Source organism: Bufo bufo, chromosome 1 (assembly GCF_905171765.1).
Source record: "Bufo bufo chromosome 1, aBufBuf1.1, whole genome shotgun sequence".
NCBI lineage: Eukaryota > Metazoa > Chordata > Amphibia > Anura > Bufonidae > Bufo > Bufo bufo.
In genome coordinates, this window is record NC_053389.1 from 219,086,156 (window position 1) to 219,103,289 (window position 17,134).

A 17,134-nucleotide genomic window follows, 5' to 3' on the forward strand; every position below is an offset into this window, starting at 1 on the left:
CTCTGGAAGTTCCCAATCCATCCTCCAGGGTCGTTTGGTTGATAAAGCACCGCCTGCGCAATCCGGTGGGTGGACTTTTAGAAGTTTCTATTCCACCCCCTGGGTAGTTTAGTTGCTATATCCCCACCGGCGCAGCCCGCAACTGCCATGGGCAAGATTCTGAGGGGTAGAACTGCCCACAAGTGGGCCAGAGCAGGACATATTCCTCCTTGGTCATCTCCACACCCCCACCCTTCCTCCTTAGTGTCACGCTCAGACGCACCCTCCCTCTCTGGAGAGGTTCGGTCCGAGGGGGGATCAGCGATTCGGACTCTGACATGCATCTGGTACAATCTTCCAAGATTGAGTCCACGTTGGTCAGCAGTTCTTGTTGTATGTGTTACTTCAGGGGGAATAGGGTGGACTAACCGCACTAGCACTGGTGTCGGTGCTGGCTGTAGGCGTTCCCCCTTCCGTAGGTGGCAGAATTGCATTACCACTTGTACAGTGTTTTCCATATGCATTAACCTACAGGTCTCGTCATATGCATTACCCCCTTCCCTAACTGGCGTATTTTCTTTACCATTGGATTCAGTTCCTGCTGTATGCATTACCCTCTTCCATAGGTGGTGTATTTGCAATACCTTGGGATACAGTACTTGACGTATGCGTTACCTGCCTTCATAGGTGGAGTAACTGCACTACCACTGAGATCTGCGCTTGCCGTAGGCATTACTCTCTTCCATAGGTGGGGTATTTACACTACCGTTGGATACGGTTCTGACTGTCGCGCTACCTCCTTCCTTAAAGGGACACTGACAGGCGAAATCAGCATATATAGTTAGATATATCACATTACAGGTCTTATAGAGTCTTTTAAAAGCATATAACTATCCCCCCTGTCCACCTTATAAAGAGCGAAATATAAAGTTTTATAACCTGCATCTGCGGTCAGCAATCTGCCCAAGGGGCGGCGTTTCATGTGAAAATGCGCCCAGCCAGCCTTCCCAACTGCCGTTCTTAAGCCCCGCCCAGCTCATCATTATTCACTTCGCTGGCCGGGGCTAGAACTCTCCCCAGTCCCGATCCTGCGCCTGCGCAATTCAATCCTCCCGGCATCGTTCATGCCCAATCTTCTGCGCCTGCGCCCCGCCGTGCCGTCGGACGCACTATAATTAACCCCTTATATGATGTGAGTGAGCAGCGCTCTGAAGCGCTGCTCTGAACAGTGCATGGCTGAGGCAGCTGCAGCCTCAGCCATGCACTGTTCAGAGCAGCGCTTCAGAGCGCTGCTCACTCACATCATATAAGGGGTTAATTATAGTGCGTCCGACGGCACAGCGGGGCGCAGGCGCAGAAGATTGGGCATGAACGATGCCGGGAGGATTGAATTGCGCAGGCGCAGGATCGGGACTGGGGAGAGTTCTAGCCCCGCCCAGCGAAGTGAATAATGATGAGCTGGGCTTAAGAACGGCAGTTGGGAAGGCTGGCTGGGCGCATTTTCACATGAAACGCCGCCCCTTGGGCAGATTGCTGACCGCAGATGCAGGTTATAAAACTTTATATTTCGCTCTTTATAAGGTGGACAGGGGGGATAGTTATATGCTTTTAAAAGACTCTATAAGACCTGTAATGTGATATATCTAACTATATATGCTGATTTCGCCTGTCAGTGTCCCTTTAAGGGAGTATTGCTCTACCACTGGATGCTATTTCACCAGTCGCATTGCCACCACCATGCTTCCTGTTGCCCCCTTCCACAAGTGATCTGCTAACGGGGGAATAACTAAGCATCTTGGATGCTACAATTCAACTAGATGCCTTGGCTTCCTTCACAGGTAGGGCGTGGCAAAAGTCCACCACTGGATACTGTGGCTACTTCCATATTGTATCCTTCTGTTCTTCCGGTGCTGGTTGGGGGCGCAAATATGTCGACCTCTGTCCTCTCAGGGGGGTTACCCAGCAACACTTATGTGTCCTAGAGACCCCCCATCCCCATGGGCCTCCACAGTTCAGGTCAGTCATGGTATTGGTCCTCGACAACATGTAGTGCGTACGCCATTGCACAGAATATTGTGATTACGTTCCAGCGACCCGAGGGTTGCACTGACTCTGTATTCTCTGTCCACCACTTCTCCTCCTCTAGGTGAAGTGGTTATGCTGGCACTCTGGATTAGCTACTACAGCATGTTCTCCTTGCAGGTGCAGTTTTCACGCTAGTGCTAGAGATCGTGGTCGCTGCAGTGGGGCAGCCCCCCTCAGCTAGCGGTTCTACCCGGGCGCTGGCTTTGGCGGTTGCTCCTGTTAAGCGCCATTCCCAGGTGGAGTGTTTAAGGTTAGCTCTACTTAACTGGGATAGTATGGTACCATGGCTCCTACTGGATGTCCTCAGGCCTCCTCCTCAGTTTTGCGCTGGCGGGGCATGCTGTAGCTATTACTGGATAAGGGGTATTTGCGTTACCACTACATACTAGGGTTACTACTGCACAGCTCCTTCGTCAGGTGACGGATTCTTCTAGCACTGGAATCGGTGGCCTCTACTGTGTGACCTCCTCCTCAGCTGGAGTATGGCGTTAGAATTAGATTTGTGGCTCCCCTTGTATGGCCTCCTCCTCAGGCGGAGTATTGCACTACCACTGGATTCTGTGGCTACTTCGGTATAGCGCCAGTCTCAGAGGGGAATGGGCTTTACCCCTACCCTCGTACTCATTTACACTACTGATAATTACCGTTTCTCTGACAACTGTTGTCCTTCTGTTGTCTACACAGGGGTTTGCGATTGCATAATTGCTTTAGCTGATCAACACCTCGCTTCGGGTGCGCTCTACTGGTTAGCTTAGTCCCTATGGCACTGTCTAGCACTGGGTTGCTGTTATAAGCGGGACTTGGGTGCTAATAGTGGATGCTGTGACGCCATCGTTGCTACCTCAATTCAGACATGAGTAATGTCTACGTCATGTCGGTCTGATAGTGGTCATACCTTTCACTGCTCATTCCGTCGGTGGACTACAAGTCTCTTCATGCCAGGCAGAGCGGATGGCTGTCACACCTTGCCACCACTGGTAGGGGTTTCGTTCCTGCACGGGACACCCTTTCTATTTCTTGTCCCTCTTAAAGCTGACCACCTTCCCCTTCTGTCTACCTGTCCAGTAGCCATGTGTGGTACGGCTCTGGCATCCCATCTCTATTTTTTCCCTACGTGACCAGGGTTTCTCGCGTACGGTGGGGGTGTTGGAAGTCGTCCTCGCACTCCATCCGACAGGAGCATTTCTCTCATCTTGGTCCTGCTCATTGCCCCTTCTGGCAGAGTTGCCACACTGTCAATATATGGTCGCTGACGAGGCTTCCCATCGCCGGTGATTCTCACATCGGCTTTACTTCTACCTATCTACAAGGTATTGGTTCTTTGGCATGCAGTTGGGCATGCCTGATTCAGGCATTTTTTTCTCGGTGGTTCTCACCACAAGCCTCTACGGCTCTGCGGGCATCGATCTACCAATTTACCGCTTCCTAGGGAGCGTTTCTCTTTACCACAGGAGGATCGGCCCTGGATTTTTGGTTCTGCTTCCAGAGTTGCGGCCAGGCAACCGGCATCATCCAAACGACCTGTGGGTCGTTTGGTGTCAAATTTCGGAGTTGGTAGCGCCTTCTTGTACGTACATTTTTCTCTTGTCATGCACCCACATAAGGCAGTGCTCCGACCAATTCCTTCTTTTTTTGCTGAAGGTAGTCACCGCCTTCCACGTCATCTCTCTTTTTTTTTTCCGCCTTTCTCCCTTGCAATCTAGAGAGCGGGCTCTCCATCAGCCATGTGCTTTGGCCTCTGAGGTTTGCTTGTCCATGACTAGCTCTTGTCGCCGTACAGACTCTTACCTGTTTTTTTTCCTGGAGGTCCTTGTAAAGGCTAGGCAGCCTCCAAGGGGACATTTCCAGGTGGATCTGTTTGATAGTTGCTGAGGCGTTCCGCTCCCGGGGCTAGGCACCGCCCAGCGGAGTTATGGCCCACCCGACCAGCGGTCGGCACTTTGTGGGTTCATCTCCACCATGCATCATCTTTACAGCTGTATAAGGCAGTGTCTTGGTCTTCCGGGCACACGTTCTCCAAGTTTTACCAGGTGCTTCCTAGGCATCGGCGGATCCTACTCGGGGCCGCAAGGTCTTGCAGGCGGCGGTGGATTAAGCATCCTCGAGGGTGTTTTTTCCATGGGCGTGTGATTTTTTTTTCTCCCCTCCCATGAACTGCTTTGGGACGTCCCACAGTCCTGTGTCCCCCAATGATACGAGCGAGAAAACGAGATTTTTGTGAACTCACCTGTAAAATTTATTTCTCGCTTAGTTCCTTGGGGGAAACAGCAACCACCCAGTATTTATTATTGTTGGTGGTGGTGGTTGGTTGCTGGTCGGGTATTCAGCTCGGGTTCGCTCCCGCCGGCATTGGTTGTGTTCTCTTTTGCTTCGCACATGTTTCTACTGCTCCTACTGCTTGAGCACAAACTGACATGCTCTCTCCAGGCTGGAGGGGGTATAGCCTGCAGGTGAGGAGCTAACACTTTTCAGCCTAGTGTCGCCTACTAGTGGCAGCAAGCAGCTATACCTACGGTCCTGTGTGCCCCAATGAACTAAGCGAGAAAGAGATTTTACAGGTGAGTTCACAAAAATCTCGTTATCTCCACAGTCTGTTGCATGCACCTCCTCTTTTCTCATAGGCTGGTTTAAAGACTTTTTCTCCACTGTATTTCGTTATATCATACTCTCACTCCTCTGTCTCATTATTTTAACAGTTTAATCAGTGGAACATTGCAGACTTATGCCACCATTATAGCTACTAGTGGATTCCCAGGCACAGTGGATTGCACGGGCACAGACCGTGGGCCAGCCGCATGCGGATCGGGACCCCATTCACTTGAATGGGGTCCTCGATCCGTCCGTTCCGCAAAAAGATAGGACAAGTTCTATCTTTTTGCGGAATGGAAGCACGGAACGGAACACCACGAAAGCACTCCGTAGTGCTTCCATTCCGTAGTTCCGTTCCGCGCCGCATCTCCGGATTTGCGGACCCATTCAAGTGAATATACTTTTGCTTAGTTATTGTATGTTGTGATACGTTTCTCACTCACTTAGTGGTGGATCTATGTGGGGATTTACCATTCAGGATTCCCGAAAAGCTAGGTGACTGATGGGTAGAGACGCTGGTGGGTGAGACAGTGGCTAATAAATCTTTTGATTCCTTTCCTGAGGCTTTCAGAGGTGGACAAGCAGTGTCTCTGGTATTACCGCCAATGCCGCCAGAAGCCCGCCAACATCCTCCCTCTGATCCTTGGCAGCACTCCCAGCTGGGACCCGGCCTCAGTATCCGCCATGTACCGTGTCCTGGATGACTGGACGTTTTCAGGCCCCCTGGAGGCTTTGGGCCTGTTGAGTCCCTGGTGAGTCCAAGCTGTACAACATCTCAGCTGAAGATTGTAGTTAGGCTGCTACAAATCCTCTTTATACTGTTGTTAGGGTCAGTTGATGGCACAGATCCTACACACTGTATAGTCACACCTCTGATATTTGCTCTTCACTCTGTGCATTTCTAATCAGCTTTGCAGATGAGAAGGTCCGCACCATGGCATGCCAACAGCTGGAGAGGCTGTCAAGTGATGAACTATTGATGTTCCTTCCTCAGCTTGTCCAGGTGAATCAGGTTTTGTAAGATAACCCTCATCCAACTATCCAGTTTCCTGTAAATGAAGCATCACCCCTTTCTAAGGGTGCATTCACATGAAGTACGGTATGGTTTTTTTTAGTGGCAGTTTTTGCATCTGCTTTTTTTGCTGCAAAAACACCAGCTCCAGGACACACAGGCGAATTTTTGCCACTGGTGTTTTTGTTCATTAGGTGGAGTTTTTAAATTATTATTTTTTGTTCCTTTTCAAAAACGCAGGATGCTGTAGCTCCTGACATTTTTCAGGCTTTCTCTGTAGAGAAAAATGGCATGAAGAAAATAATAGTGGTAAGAAATACTGGCCCAGATTTACTATATTTGGTGCAAAATGGTGCATTTTCAGCCACGTTCCCTTTCCTGTGACACTCAGCTGACTTTCCACTATGCCCCGCCACATCATCGAGCTTGTCGGAAAAAAGTGTAGAAACCCTAGATGTGTCATATTGCGCCACTTTTTTTGACAGATTTTTGTCCCAGACACATTAGTACACACCTCAACATTGAAATTGCAATACCAATAAGGAAAAGTCATGAAAATATGGAAATCACAGGATTGATAGACGTGTTAATGATATGCAAATTGAAACAAAATAATAAAAACATCTCAATTTATTCAGTATAGGGTATGAGCACCATGTAGGGAAAATGCACACACTTATATGCCATTGCATGCAGTCAATGAGGTTAAAGATAATCCAGCTCACCTATCTGGTTTGTGTATAGTCCCGGCTCCAGGGCCCTGGGGGAGTGTTCCCGGTACAAGCAGAGAAAATTGAAGGAAGGATCCCGGAGACAGATAAATTCCTCTTTCAGCTCTTCTTTATTGTTATAAACAGTAGACAGACATGACCATCATATGCACGGCAAGATTGACGCGTTTCGGGTGTGTACCCTTAGTCGTAACAAATTGCTGAATGTGGCCCCTCAATATATAGGGGTTGGAATCACCCCTCCTCAAAAGGGAGGAACTGATTTCAAGCAACATCCGTTGCACCACACCCAGACACTTTATTTTATAACAATAAAGAAGAGCTGAAAGAGGAATTTATCTGTCTCCGGGATCCTTCCTTCAATTTTCTCAGTCAATGAGGTTATTAATGGTTGTCTGAGGAATGTTCTGCCATGCTGAATGCACTTGGGCATGCAAATCATCAAGATGCACTGCTGGCAGCTCTTTTTGCAATTGCTGATTATTATTATAATTATTAAAGGGCCATTCATTCCATAGCGCTGTACATATGAAAAGGGGTATACATAATACAATTGCACTAAGCATGAACAAGAAGAGTTACAAACTGGTACGGAAGGAGAGAGGGCCCTGCCCGCGAGGGCTTGCAATCTACATGATCAATGATGTCCAAGATGTACTTGATGGAAGACACGTCTGGAGACGCTGCAGGCCATGCTAGCATATTTAGGCCAGGCAGGCTGCTCACAGTGGCATGAGCAACATGTGGCCTGGCATCTTGTTAAAAAAAAAACTCCTGGGACACTTTGGAGAAATGGGCATACCACTGATTCCATTACCAAATCAATGTAACAGCGAGCTGTTAGTGTACCTGAAATGGAGACTAAGTTCCGGCTACTGTACATTATGCAACCCCACACTATAATCCCAGGAGTAGGAATGGTGTCATGTTACCTTCTGAAGGCCTCTTTATGGCTGTACCCACATGGCTTCCCGAAAAATCCCCAGCTCTCACTGTGTCTGAGACAAAAGCGAGCTCATCTCTGAAGAGGACAGACCTCTATTCTAGCCTCCATTGCCATCTTGCTGTGCAACTTGATCGCTTTTGAGAATGGGGGAGTATGGCCAATGGAACACCTGTAGCTGAGACACAAAACAGTATAAAACATTTTATATTGCTATTTTCTACTTCTTAACCAATCCTAATAAATGCACCTGGAATATTAAGGTCAGGAGGAGAGTAACACCTGTATCTGAACATCTGGCTCATAGCCCAATGTTGGGCAAATGCCTTCTAATGGTTTCTGTGAACACCAATTGCTGCCCTAGGATTGGGATGTGATTTCCAATTCCACTTGCAGTACTTGCAGTGTAAATCAGGGCCACTGTGCAAAAACTGACAAAAAACACACAAAAAGTTGGTTATTCTGGGGGGGTTTTAGTGGTGAAAAAGCCAAAGTCATGTGTGTTGGGACCCCAATAGGCTTAATGGTTCATCTCTACACAATCTCTGCTTGGCAGAGATCTGATGATGGCGAGGAACATCACTCACTGCTGCACTTTCTCCTCACAGGCAGTGAAATTCGAGTGGCATCTGGACAACGCTCTGGTGCGGCTTCTTCTCGACCGATCTCTGCAGAGCATTCAGGTGGCACACAGGTTGTACTGGTGAGTTTTGGGGTCATGGTTTACAAGGTCATGGTTTAAAAGATTTGTACCTGTTCTGTGTTCAGACTCGCACCTGGTTTTGGCTCGCAGTCACTGATGAAAGTTACTGACCAAACACTGACCATGTGAGTAAGGCCTTACATTGAGAGCCACAATCAACATTGAGAGATGGTTACGAGCCACATTCCACACCGAGAGAAAGCCATATAACTAGGAAACCGTTTGAAATAGTTACAAGTGGGATGAATATAGAGGATTCGCTACAGCCAATTTGCTTAGGGGAAATCTGTAGCATTTACAGTAGCAGTGAAGTGGATGAGATTTCAGAACATTGCAGAGAAAACATGCAGCTTCACAGTTTAATTCCCAGCATGTCTATTTATGCTTCCGTTTTTTTTTCTGCAGCTTTCCACCTCTGAGCTACCTCCACACACTGCCAGTCCGCTGCAGATTTTCCACACTGGGAATTCTACAGCAAATTTGGCCCCAAAAATATCCAAGGTGGGCTGCTAGTATTGTTGTAATCACACCGAGTCTTCCATTGCTTTCAACCTCTGTATTGCAAAGGTGAAAGCTGCAGGTGAAACCACACATCCCTGCGAACGCTGAGCATCCTACACCATGCTGGAGCAATAAATAGTCAATAGTTGCCCTATTCTGCAAGATAGCCTTTCCATACGATTGTATATCCAGCAGCATATCTTGCAGAACTGCACTAGTGACATTTATCTGTTTTACCATAAAACAGGCAAGTTTTGATATTGTCCTGTGGTTATATATGGCCAAACCTGGTACTCCTATCAAAGACATCCCTAAACTCATATATTCTGATCTAGAGAGGAGATTCACATTATAATCACAATTTTCTGGTAACTGTAGGGAAGTGTCTCTCGTGTGTCGTGTCTGCATTGCTGGAAATAGTTGTATCATTGCTAATGTCAACCTGGCTATTGTACAGGGTCCCTCTGTAATATTGGCCGGTATGTATGTGTAACTAGTATTCCCACAGGCCAATACCCATCCTGCTGGTAGAGGTACATGTTTGTCTAGGGATGGTACTGTTTTTGTAATATTACATTGCATATTCTTTCCTGATACTATTTTTTTACAACTACCTAAATCTCTATCACAAATATTTGGTTTAGTCTTATTCTGCATTTTTGCTTGTATGCAGGGAGGCAATAGTGTCTCATCACAGGTGAAGTTATAACATATTCCTTCTATCATATTACTTTGCAGAGTCTCATATGTAGGACAGTCATAACAAGCATGATAAGGATTTACATATCCATATTTAACATCATGATCCTCCATATCTGCGTCATTGGGAACGTAGGAGCTCCGTCCATACATCTAGTGGGGTGGGGACCGCTACCAGACATGTCTCCAAAATGTTAGATGCCGATAAAGTGGTTTGGAGACAAAAGTCAGTTAAGTTCAGAGTTTTGGCCAGGTACAGCCATAAGTTCTCCTTTGTCTTGCATAGACTGTCTTCCCCTCTGCATTCTGTTTTCAGGTATATCTGTCTGTTCCACAGCCATGGGACAGTAAGTAGGAGACACAAAACTACAATTATTAAGGCACTACATCTCAGCCATCTCGAGGAATTTCCCGACTGCGTCATCTCGTTGGGGGTCAAGGCTGTCTGCCTCCGTTAGTACCCCTTCTGTATCTTCTTCGAGGTCAAGGCTGTCTGCCTCCGTTAGTACCTCTGGGCCTCGTTGGAGGTCAGGGCTATCTGCCCCCGTTAGTACCTCTCTTTTCTTCACCAACTTAATCCTTGTGGCGTGAATCCACGTGGGCGATTGTTCAGTGAGGACTGCTGTTCTGGTGATCACGACTACCTCGGTGGGTTGTCCGTAGGTGAAGCTTCCTGGTTCCTTTCCCTTCTTTAAGATCTTGATCATCACCTGGTCGCCTATCCGGAATGGACGGGTTGATTCCTGTGAAAGAGAAGGAGACTTACAAGCCACTTTTTCTTCAGTTTTACTGAGGACTTTGATCAGATTAGTACTTCTCTCTGATCAGGTCCAAGTCCCCTTCCTGCACCACCAGGGGGCGTCTTGCCCATGGTGTGGGGAAAGGCCTACCCATGAGTATCTCAATGCTGTTTATGTCCTACTCTGTGGAAATGTGCTACTTAAGATGGAAGCACTGTATTGGGGGAATGCATAACTTCCCCTCTTTGCAGACTAATTCTAATCCTGTCTTAGGATTTTTCTGCAATACTGGATAACACCAGTCTTGCTGTTCCTGTTCAGTGGCATACCACTGAAGATCAGTAAGCATTTGCAACATCTCAGGGGTTGGAGGTGCCAAACATGGCATCTCCCAATGGTTATACAAACCTGTGAGGTTGCTTTTGGCCACTCATTTCGCCATCTTAACTGCCAGCGCATTGCCCTGTGAGACATGATCCTTACCATCTGCTGCCGTGAATCCTCTCCTCTGCCAGATCATACCATGGTCCCACACTACCCCATGTGTGTACCTACTTCTCAGTATAAATGGTGACAGGTCTATCAGCATGTAGAATACATGTCCTAGTGAGTGCAATGAGCTCAGCTGCCTGCTGTGTTGAATGCGGATGTCCTTGAGTAGGCCTACAACATCATGAGTGGTGTGCAAAATGATGTAATGTCACATTGTGAAAGAATTTGTCAACTCTACCATCATAGCACAGGCTGCAAGAGAACACAGACATGCCGGCATCCCCTGGACAGAGGTGGGCATTACCTTTGAGAAAAACACACAAGGACGCAACTTGCCTCCGTTTTCTTGTGTCAGTACACCCGCCATGGTTTTACAATTTTGGCGTGCAAACATGTGGAAGGGCATATTATAGTCAGGGAGGCCCAGCCCTGGACTCGACATGAGTAAACATTTCAAATAATCAAATGCATTGTACATTTCAGAAAACCATTTAATCAAATCTGGATTTCCATCCAGAGTGGCTTGCCTCAAAACATTGTCAATAGTGGGAGCAATCAGTAATCCATTGTCTACCGTTTATCATACCAAGGAAAGATAACATTTCCTTCTTGGTGTGCGGGGCGACCAAACCCGCAATAGACTGGACTCTTTCTGCGCTGATTCTCCGTTCACCTTTTGTGAGGACAAAGCCCAAGTATTCAACCTGCATTTTACACCATTGCATTTTCTTAAGTGTCACTTAGTGACCATATCCTGACAATCATTATAACAGTGATAAACCATCCTGAATGCTGGCCTCCGCTGACATGCTACACAGTAATAAATCATCGACATATTGCAACAGCACAGAACCTTGGGCGGGTGTACCATGATTCTAACATTGCTTGGAGGACTATGCTGTACACTACAGGTGAATCAGCATATCCCTGGGGCATTTCTGCACAGGTCAGTTGGCGTCTGTCAAAGGAAAAAGCAAAAAGTAGTCTGGTTATCTTATCAACTGGGATAGAAAAGAATACATTTTTCAGATCTATCACACTGAACCAAACAGCGTCTGCTGGAATGGCAGATAATAATTAAGTGACATCAGGTACAACAGGGGCTATAGGCACAATGATGTTGTTGATGGCCCTTAAATCCTGTACAAAGCGGGTAGCACCATCTGCCTTTGTCACTGGATTCACGGGCGTGCTGTAGGGTGAAATCACCTCTGCCAGGATTCCCTTTTGTAGGAATTCCTTTATCATTGGCCTAAGTCCATCAAGTTTCTCTTTTTACAGCAGGTATTGTTTCTGGAACACTGAGATGACACCTGGTTTCACAGTAGCTTTGTAAGGTGTGCAATCTATGAGCCCCGTGTCATATTCATTTGAGGACCATAATGCAGGGTTAATGTTATTCTGGGTGGTCCTGTATGTTTGCAAGAATCAGTGGCACTGGTGTAGAGACTGGAATGAGATCTGAGTGTACTCTTATGTCCTGATTCTTTGCTGATACCTGCAAGTCAAGCTTAATGAACAAATCTCTCCCTAATAGGCTGACTGGGCAATCTAGTATAATGCTAAATACATGACATGATGTATTCTTTGTCCATGGTTTCTACTGGTAAGGAATCTGTTCTGTATGTCCTTGTCAGTACCCCATTTATTCCCATAGAGGGCTCACATTTCCTTCCTGATACTCTGAGTCACCTAAGTCCACCCCTTTTGGTCGGACGCTTTGGTCTGTCTTCTGTTCTGCCATTAGTATCTTAGCTGTCCATACGAGCAGAGCTCTGATGTTAGCACAACACTGAACATGTAACATGTAACTGCAAACATTGAAACAAACAGATCTGACAATACAGACATGAACACACAAAGGGCCCATAAAAACTTTTCATTGAAATAAAAATGTACAGCTTGATCAATGCTGTTGGTACCAATAAAAAACCAAAAAACTTCCAAGAAAATAAAATAAAATTCTTAATGCGCATATTTAAAAACAAATACCGTATTCCATACGCATTCATATACATTTTCATGTACTCATCTTCACAAACCAGCTCATAACCACGCCCTTACACATAAAATATGAATTGCACACACAGCTCTGCTACGTACATACAACTCAGAGCCACACCCATTCACATTCCACTGAATCATATATCTTTCACCCAATCACACAATCTCTTTGTTACATTCCAAAATTTGCAGCACAGACAAACACAGCTTTCCGGGAAGCAGATATCCATACCACACCCAGAATTGCTGATGGTCTGTTACTGTAAAACAATATACATGTTAATCATACAGTCATTTTGTTAAAATTAACAAATCATCTTATATGCCATGTAGTTTTTTTGTTTAGTGTTATACACATCGCCCCTTATTCTATATAACTACGCCTTCTACTTCCTCTTGTCTTGCGTCTCTTATTTCAGGAGTGTTCAAACAGGGGAAGTAAAGCAATACATCAAGACGTTCAGCTGTACCACATGTTCCTCAAACTTTTACTCATACCTGAATAAGGACTTAGAATGGGTGCAACCTTAGATTGATACGAGTGGACACTTCCAATTAGCATCATCACTGCAGGCACATTTTAAACCATTGGAACATACAATTGGGAAAGATCTAATCCAATACTGGAGCCCTGTCTGGAATATCTTATAGATAACACAGGTTAGCATCTTCACATTCTGCCAATGCATTTAACAATTAGCAGCCCCCCTCCCCCCTCAACCCCCATATGAAATTCCTGAGCAGAGGAGGGGGGTGAGATGGCAGGGGGCTCTCTCTGAAAACACATCTCAGACAGAACAGGAAGAAGTTTTTTTTTTTGTTTTTTTTGTGGAACTACAAGTGACATTTTGGAGTTTACAGCAGATGTGGTGGGGGGGAAGGGGGGGGAATGCCTCATGGCAACTTCTTTGTTCTCTATATAGGATTCAAAATCCTCCATCTTGAAATAAGAAATGCTGCTCATTTCATTTCTCTAACTTCAATTATCAATACACTTATGCATTAACTGTCCATCTTTTAGTGCTGTAATCTCTAATTCTAGGACTATAAATCGTCACTATTTAAACACACACAGATCATTAGGGCAACAAAACTTAACCAGTTCATTTCTGAACATTTAACACTAGCCCTTTCTAATTGCAAACACTGAAACACTTTTTCCCTTGCCATGAATTAACTTCCTGACTCTGCTGTGTCTTGTCACTCACCGTAGCCCAATTGTCTACTCATGTGTTAACTAGGAAGTCATTTGTGGGACTAGACCGTGCAACAAAGTTTACATGTTGGCAGTGATAGAAACAGAATGATTTCAAAGCGGGATGCGACCGTAAACTTACCACCCGGCCAACATCTCACACAGACAGATAATCTTAATACTTCTAAAATACTTATACTATATATACATAAGAGTTAATTCAAGCTTGTATCCTTCTGTTCCCAGAACAGATTATTCTTATATATAGTGCACTATCTAACGATACGGACCCAAATGAGCCTCTTACAATCAACATTTTATACCTAACGATATGGACTCAATGATATGAGCCGCTTAAAATCAACATTTGCGTGTCCCAGACATCGCATCACTGAAATCATAAATAGATGGTTCGACTTACTTGAATGGGATTTTGGTCATTGCTCCAGGTCCAAGAGGACAAAAATTGATGTCCTTCACTGTAGACCTGAAGAGGACCCTCCCAATCCCGGAAACCGAGCCCCCAGAACTGTTAGGAAAATTTACTCTCTTTTACCTAACTTGTCCCTGTCTTCAGATTTCGGCGATCAGCTTGAATTAAGTCTAACCGGTACCGGGAGAATGAACTAGATTGACCACATGAACACATGTCTATTTCCAATCCATTCTGGTTTATTCACAGCTGGCAAACTGTTTTAATAGAGGGGGTTGAGCTTCCTTTACATCCAATCATATGTTAGCATTAGTATTTGACCTATAATATGGTCACACATGAGCTCTGCATTAACATAATAGCTGACTCATAGTAACAGCATTTGACCAATCAGGTATATACACATGAGCTAGCAGACACTTGAGCCAGATGACCTTATATGGCTTGGACTGTTCATACTTTCAAACTAAGGAATGTATGGATTCCTTGAAACAGTTTAAGGAAGTGTCTCACATTCCTTAAGGGGGAAGGGAGGTTTTGTAGTGCACTAACCAAATGTAATACACGTGGCTAAATGAGACAAAATGGAGTCACATATATCCCATCAACCACCACTGAATCCGCTGCAGATTTTTCACTGCATACACCATACACCAGTTTTTGGCATTAAAAAAGTTGCAAGACCCCTTTTTGCGACATTTAAGACACCTATGTGACAATATTTTGCCACACTCTAGTTCTGTGGCATAAGATGCACTTTGTTCCTGCTGGATTACATACACCCAGTTCCTGTGGGATTAGATATTCCTGGTTCTGCAGGATTACGCGTAGATATGTTCAATTGCCGCAATATTAGATATATTCTGTTCCTGCAGGATTAAGCATACAGGAGGACATTTACAAAGACTTTCTTTTTGCGTCACTCTTTGTTTCCCCTCTGCGCTGCCAGATGACTTGCCTTATTTATGACGAAGCGTGCCCCTGACTGGAGTAATTTTTACTCCTTTTTACGCCTGTTTTCAGGCCTCACAGTTAAATGACCCCCACAGTTCCTGTGAGAATGGATATACTCGGCTTCTGTGGGATTAGTTAATCTTGGTTGCTGCAGAATTGGACATACCCCGTTCCTGTGACATTAGATACGTTCAGTTTACTGTTGTCTCCAGTATTTAGACGGGCAGTGAAGTATCCTTGGTTATTTGGTATCCTCTTTTGCCTCCAGGCTGCTAACAGATGCATCCACTGAATCTCATTACCGTGGTTTGTATCAGCGACTCCTAGATGCCGTTGAGCAATGTGTTGGTCGAGCCCTGAACGACCAGTTCTCCAGACAACAGCGACTCATGAAAATCCTTAAGGATGTCGCAGAGAAAGTGAAGAATTCTCCAGAGGACAAAAGACAGGTGAGTTCTGACCATGATGAATTGTACTGCACAGGGGCAGTGGACAAAAGTGAATCAAACACATATCTTCTGGCAGACCAACCGTCCACTAAAAGGCTAGGGCTACACAGCGACGTGTATTGCCAAAATGTTGCGCAACATTTTTTATAACGACAGTCGCAAAAAAGTTGGATTTTTGTGCGACAGTCGCAGCATGTTGCAGTGCGGCAGCATTGATTATTATTACAAAAAATTTGCACGACATTGGTGCGACATGAATGTTGCAGTGTAGTTGTACCGGTTTTGTCGCGCGAGACACATGTCACCATGTAGCCGTAGCCTAATTTATGATGCAAGCATCCACTCACAGTTTGGTTGTTGTTCTGTAGAACATAATTTTTCCACAAGTTCCCAGGAAGAAGCCAAATCAGCAGCCAGTTTTTTGGGGCACAGTGTTCACTGGCATCATCACCGCTCTCAGAGGAGATTATTTTGGGTTTTGGACGCGAGATGTGCAGCGAGACGGACCGCAGGGGAAACACGTGGGCCGATGGGGGTAGTAATTGTCACGGTTAGCAGAGCCTCCCTGGGCTGGCAGTGCAGTGGATGGGAAGACAGCACTGAATCCTCCGGGGCACTCTCTATTGCAGGGAACACCAGCCAGATGGAAGTTGAGGTGCCCTTGATGGTGTAGGTAAGGCATGGCCAACTTGTGTGGTCTCCAGCTGTTGTAAAACTACAACTCCCACCATACCCTGCTGTAGGGTGATAGCTGTAGGTAGTCTGGGCATGCTGGGAGTTGTAGTTTTGCAACAGCTGGAGAGCCTCTGGTTGGCCATCCCTGGTGTAGGTGTTTAAGGTGCTTTGGTGGCTGGGCCCCTGTGTTCGTGACGCCAGCACCGTTAGGTGCAAATGTTTAGTGTAGTAGTAGTAATAAAGAGTCAGTTGTTGTAAAACAATTCAAACATTTACTTGAATCAACAGTCTCAAGGCAGATGTTACAGTCCATCAATAAAGTGCATTCATATGGCATAAGTGAGGACTCAGAAATAAGTTAAATTGTATTCCTCTTATCAGGTTTGTCAGTTGAGTTTTCTCTTTAAGGTTGACACTTTACAGGCAAGACTTCTTATAATAGTTCTAAGCTTAATCTATAGCACTCTGGTACTAAATATGCTGGTTTCGGTTTACTTTGAGCTATCCTATAAGGGTGTTCTCCCTCGTGGCAGGCATCAGCCTCCTGCTACATTATTTGCAGGAGGCACTCCTAAAAAGGTTTAGGTTTTTCCACTATGTCCTGGAAGGCTTGTGTAGCGGATAAGGACAATTCTGTGCACTAATTATCCATACGTGTCCCGGCACTTGGAAAGTTGCTCTCAGGCACTTGTGCTGATGAGGTCCATAAGCTAGACTCAGCTGTAACCCTCACTAGGCTTGCTTAATATTTAGACATACCGGTAGACTCACTGTCTGGTTCTTGGTTGCTATGGTTGTCTTCTCCAGGATTGATCAGGGCCCAGAGGAAAGGAAAACAGTTAGGCCCCTTTCACACGGGTGAGTTTTCCGCGCGGGTGCGATGTGTGAGGTGAACGCATTGCACCCGCACTGAATCCGGACCTATTCATTTCTATGGGGCTGTGCACATG

General features: G+C 45.7%; 1 protein-coding gene across 5 annotated transcripts in view; it reads left to right on the top strand.

Moving 5' to 3' along the window:
* The window catches only part of PIK3C2G (phosphatidylinositol-4-phosphate 3-kinase catalytic subunit type 2 gamma), a 145,320-nt gene that overhangs the window by 78,579 nt on the left and 49,607 nt on the right, over nt 1–17,134 (top strand). For all 5 annotated transcript variants that reach the window (XM_040435314.1, XM_040435305.1, XM_040435298.1 and 2 more), the window contains 4 exons: nt 5,217–5,405; nt 5,563–5,656; nt 7,948–8,042; nt 15,329–15,509. In XM_040435314.1, coding sequence (XP_040291248.1) covers nt 5,217–5,405; nt 5,563–5,656; nt 7,948–8,042; nt 15,329–15,509 — 559 coding nt within the window. The remainder of the gene's footprint in view (nt 1–5,216; nt 5,406–5,562; nt 5,657–7,947; nt 8,043–15,328; nt 15,510–17,134) is intronic.